This window comes from Gekko japonicus, unplaced genomic scaffold, assembly GCF_001447785.1.
Source record: "Gekko japonicus isolate JY-2015 unplaced genomic scaffold, Gekko_japonicus_V1.1 scaffold2223, whole genome shotgun sequence".
Lineage (NCBI taxonomy): Eukaryota > Metazoa > Chordata > Lepidosauria > Squamata > Gekkonidae > Gekko > Gekko japonicus.
In genome coordinates this window covers 284,441-289,557 of record NW_015172072.1, presented here as the reverse complement: position 1 = coordinate 289,557, position 5,117 = coordinate 284,441, and the positions used below count along the sequence as shown (strand labels likewise).

At 52.6% G+C, this 5,117-nt stretch overlaps 1 protein-coding gene across 1 annotated transcript in view; it reads left to right on the top strand.

Annotated features, from left to right (window-relative positions):
* Positions 1–5,117, top strand: part of SMO (smoothened, frizzled class receptor) — a gene marked incomplete at its 5' end in the record, with an annotated part of 29,963 nt that overhangs the window by 6,421 nt on the left and 18,425 nt on the right. Inside the window, 2 exons of the mRNA XM_015420860.1 lie at positions 752–957; positions 4,201–4,410. Of these exons, the coding sequence (XP_015276346.1) occupies positions 752–957; positions 4,201–4,410 (416 nt within the window). The remainder of the gene's footprint in view (positions 1–751; positions 958–4,200; positions 4,411–5,117) is intronic.

Here is a 5,117-nt window from a genome sequence, read left to right as displayed (position 1 = left end):
AGGTATAGAGAGGGACTCTGGGGCAAGTGATGCTCTGTCTTCTTGGTGCTTGGGGGGGGGCAACAGTGGGAGGGCTTCTAGTGTCCTGGCCCCACTGCTGGACCTCCTGATGGCCCCTGGTGTTTCTGGCCACTGTGTGACACAGAGTGTTGGACTGGATGGGCCATTGGCCTGATCCGACATTGGCGCCTCTTATGTTCTTATGTCTGGGGCAAGGGATGCTCTGTGTTCTTGTTGCTGGGGGGGGGAACAGTGGGAGGGCTTCTGGTGTCCTGGCCCCACTGCTGGACCTCCTGAGGGCACCTGGTATTTCTGGCCACTGTGTGACACAGAGTGTTGGACTGGATGGGCCATTGGCCCGATCTAACATGGCTTCTCTTCTGTTCTTCTGTCTGGGGCAGTGATGCTCTGTATTCTTGTTGCCGGGGGGGGGTCTACAGTGGGAGGGCTTCTAGTGTCCTGGCCCCACTGCTGGACCTCCTGATGGCCCCTGGTGTTTTTGGCCACTGTGTGACACAGAGTGTTGGACTGGATGGGCCATTGGCCTGATCCAACATTGCCTTCTCTTATGTTCTTAAACTTTGTTGGTCTTAAAGGTGCCCCCGACCCTAAATTTGTTTCAAAGTATAAACATTTTATACATAAATGTATTACTGTTTGGTAGCCGAAATGGACGCTGTTCTCCCAGACGGGGCGAGAGGCCGTCCCGAGTGCTGTTCTGCCTTCCTAACTGTTGTCTCTTCCTTGGAAGGTTTGCGAAATGCCCCCCGCTGCTGGGACGTCATCCAACCCCTCCTGTGTGCCGTCTACATGCCCAAGTGTGAGGATGGCATGGTGGAGCTGCCCAGCCAGACCCTCTGCCAGGCGACCCGGGGCCCCTGCACCATCGTGGAACGGGAGAGGGGCTGGCCCGATTTCCTGAAATGCACCACAGACCGCTTCCCGGAAGGATGCCCGGTAAGGAAGCGTCGGAGTGGCAGCCCGGGCAAGGACGAAGGTCCCGGTCCCAGAGCATCCCGTGTGCGAATTCTGCTCAGGGTGGAGAGAGTGAATTAGCGATGGCAGAAAGTATTTGAACCGTATGTGTGGGGTGGAGAGGGTTGACAAAGGGGGGATTTTTCTCAAACTCCCAGAACACTAGAACTTGATGGCATCCAATGAAGCTGATGGGCCGTAGGTTCAGGACGGACCAAAGGAAATACTTCTTTACACAAAGAATGATTCCAATGTGGGATTTGCTGCCAGAAGATGTAGTGATGGGCACAGGAATAAACGGCTTTAAAAGGGGTTCGATAGATTCATGGAGGAGAAGTCCATCAATGGCTACTAGCTATGGTGACAGAGTGGAACCTCCATATGTAGGGGCAGTAAACCTCTGAATCTCAGGGCCAGGAGGCAACATCAGGGGAAGGCCTCGGTCTCCATGCTCTGGTATTGTACCTCCAGAAGAACTGGTTGGCCACTGGGTGAGGCAAGATGGTGGACTAGATGAACCTCTAGCCTGATCCAGCAGGGCTCTTCTGATGTTCTTATGAAGGCCTCGGCCTCCCTGCCCTGTTGTTGGCCCTCCAGAGGCACTGGTTGGCCACTGGGTGAGGCAAGATGGTGGACTAGATGAACCTCTAGCCTGATCCAGCAGGGCTCTTCTGATGTTCTTATGAAGGCCTCGGCCTCCCTGCCCTGTTGTTGGCCCTCCAGAGGCACTGGTTGGCCACTGGGTGAGGCAAGATGGTGGACTAGATGAACCTCTAGCCTGATCCATCAGGGCTCTTCTGATGTTCTTATGAAGGCCTCGGCCTCTCTGCCCTGTTGTTGGCCCTCCAGAGGAAATGGTTGGCCACTGGGTGAGACAGGAGGCTAGACTAGGTGGACCCCACTCGTCTGATCCAGCAGGGCTTTTTTGAGGTTCTTAAGAGCAGCCCTCACCTACTGCTAGTTAACAAAAAGAAGACACTGCTACTGACACGGGAGTGTCTTGGAATATTTGATGAGAAATTGTCATTCAGTTGACCAGCCTCCGTAGCACAAACCCTGTGCACACCAGACGTACGTGTGCAGGACCAGTGTATGTAGGAGCAGCAAAATTGTGTAGGCTGGTTCCACCCTCCTCCCTATGCATGCACACACTGTTCTGGGTGTGTAACTGGGGTCACTGGAGGTGTTGGGGGGGAGGCATTTGTGAATTTCCTACATTGTGCAGGGGGTTGGACTAGATGACCCTGGAGGTCCCTTCCATGTTTCTACGAAACAACAATCCTGTGGGGTAGGTTGGTCTAAGGGAGAGTGATGGGCCCATAGCCATCCCGTTTGCTTCACGGCAGAGTGGGCATTTGAGCCTGAGTCTCCCGTGTGTAGTGCTGTAACCCCTACACCACACTGGCTGTCTCCAAGCTGCAGTTATATTTGTCAGCGCTGTAGGTTGCACGCATCACAGAATCATAGAGTTGGAAGGGATCTCCAGGGTCCTCTAGTCCAACCCCCTGCACACTGCAGGAAATTCACATTTCTCGTGAGATTCTTTAGTCTTTGATTGCAAGAGAATTAACTCGGCTTCTCCCTTTGGGGCTTGTCTTAATGTTATATATAGATGTCTTGCTGCCTTTTTAATAGTCTTGTATACATAGCTATCCGTGTGTGTGTGTGTGTGTGTGTGTGTGTGTGTGTGTGTATGGAAGGCCGAGCGCCGAAGAATAGATTCTTTTGAACTATGGTGCTGGAGAAGACTCTTGAGAGTCCCTTGGACTGCAAGAAGATCAAATCAGTCAATCCTAAAAGTAATCAACCCTGACTGTTCCCTGGAAGGCCAGATAATGAAACTGAAGCTCAAATACTTTGGCCACCAAATGAGAAGGGAGCAGTCACTGGAGAAGACCCTGATGCTGGGAAAGATTGAAGGTCAAAGAAGACGGAGACGGCAAAGGATGAGATGGTTAGACAGTGTCATAGATGCAACAAACATGAAATTGAGCCAACTTCAGAGGACGGCGGAAGACAGGAAGGCCTGGCGTGATCTGGTCCATGGGGTCGCAAAGAGTCGGACTTGACTGTGCGACTGAACAACAACAAAAATATATAGTCATAGAATGTTAGAGTTGGAAGGGACCTCGCAGGTCGTCTAGTCCAACCCCCTGCACTCTGCAGGAGCATAGCCGAAAGACAGCCCTAGAAGAAGAAGAGGAGGAAGAGATTGGATTTATACCCTGCCCTTCACTACCCAAAGGTGTCTCAGAGCGGCTTACAAACTCCTTTCCCTTTCCCTCCCCCTCCCCACAACCAACACCCTGTGAGGTCGGTGGGGCTGAGAGAGCTCTGACAGAAACTGCTCTGTTTCAAGAACAGCTCTTGTCAGAATTATGACTTGCCCAAGGTAATCCAGCCAGGTGCAAGTGGGGGAGTGGGGAATCAAACCCGGTTCTCCCAGATCAGAGTCCGCACACTTAACCACTACACCAAACTGGCCCTACAACATACCCAAAAGACAGTCGTCCAGCCTCCGCTCGAAAACGTCCAGCGAAGGAGCATCCGCCACCTCCCGAGGCAGACTGTTCCAATGCTCAACCACTCTTACAGTTAGGCAGTTTCTCCTGATCTTTAGCCGGTATCGACTCCCTTGTCATTTTCACCCATTCGATCTAGTCTTGCATTCCGGAGTGAGAGAGAATAGATCTGCTCCATCTTCTTGCAATAATTAAGATTGCAGTCAATGATACATTCCGAAAAATAGCGAGGGAGGTACGTTCCCGGGTCCGATCGCTCCCCCAAAAGGACGTTGGTGTCAGACTCCTCGCAGCATCAACGAAGTACACACTTGCAGAAAGGTTATACTTTATTTGAAGCCGTAGGTGCATAGACAGGACCACTGTTCAGAATGCGGGGGGAGCAAATAGTACATTCAAACCACTGAGGCCCAATTGCGGGGTTTCCCCCGCGCGCCCTCGGGCCTGGGAGCAAACGCTTCTAGGCAGCACACGCAATCTCTTTCTCACGGTGTTTCGTGAGATCCTCCAAGCAATTAACAAGCAGTGGCACCCACCTGTGGCCTTGAGAGATATAGACGTTTCGGCAGTAAAGCAATTAAGCGCATCAGCAGGTCTACATGTGAAAGTGAAAGCATTCAAGCGCACACAGAAAGAATAAGATAAAACATTGGCAGCTTGCTGACAGTTGGGGAACAAACTCCTGTGTTTCCCTTCCATGCAGAATGAGGTCCAGAATATCAAGTTCAACAGCTCGGGGCAGTGTGAGGCCCCCTTGGTGCGGACCGACAACCCCAAGAGCTGGTACGAGGACGTCGAGGGCTGCGGGATCCAGTGCCAGAACCCGCTTTTCACTGAGAAGGAGCATCGTGAAATGCACATCTACATCGCCGCCTTCAGCTTGGTCACCATCTTCTGCACCTTCTTTACCTTGGTGAGCACAATCCGGGGGGAGCATAAACACGGGGCCAGCTCAACCCAGTGGGGGAGCGGGGGACAGGGTTCAAGAGGCGACGGGCTGACTGGAAGAGCCCTTAGCGAGGAGAATACATTTCCAGTCCCAGCTCGGCCTCCTGGGAAAACCAGGTCTTGGGGTTCAAGGGGGGGTTCCCCCACTTTCAGCTCTCCCAGCTTGGTGACCCTATGGGGCAGGGAACTGGGGGTAGAGTTGGCTCATTGTTACATATGTATGTCAGTACCAACTTATGGCGATCCCCAACAAGGGGTTTCCAAGGCAAGCGAGAAGCAGGGGTGGTTTGCCACTGCCCTCCTCTGCAGAGCCTTCCTTGGTGGTCTCCCTCCCAAGCACTGACCCTGCTTAGCTTCCAGCTTAGGGTGACTCCCAGCAAGGGGCTTTCAAAGCAAGTGAGAAGCAGAGGCGGTTTGCCATTGCCTGCCTCTGCAGAGCCTTCCTTGGTGGTCTCCCTTCCAAGCACCGACCCTGCTTAGCTTCCAACTTATGGCAACCCCCAGTAAGGAGCTTTCAAGGCAATTGAGCAGCAGAGGTGGTTTGCCATTGCCGTCCTCTGCAGAGTCTTGCTTGGTGGTCTCTCATCCAAGTACCGACTAGAGATGTAAAATTTCCGGAAATTTTGAAGCTCGGTAAAAACCCCGGTTTTTTCCAGTTTTTTTTTGGGGGGG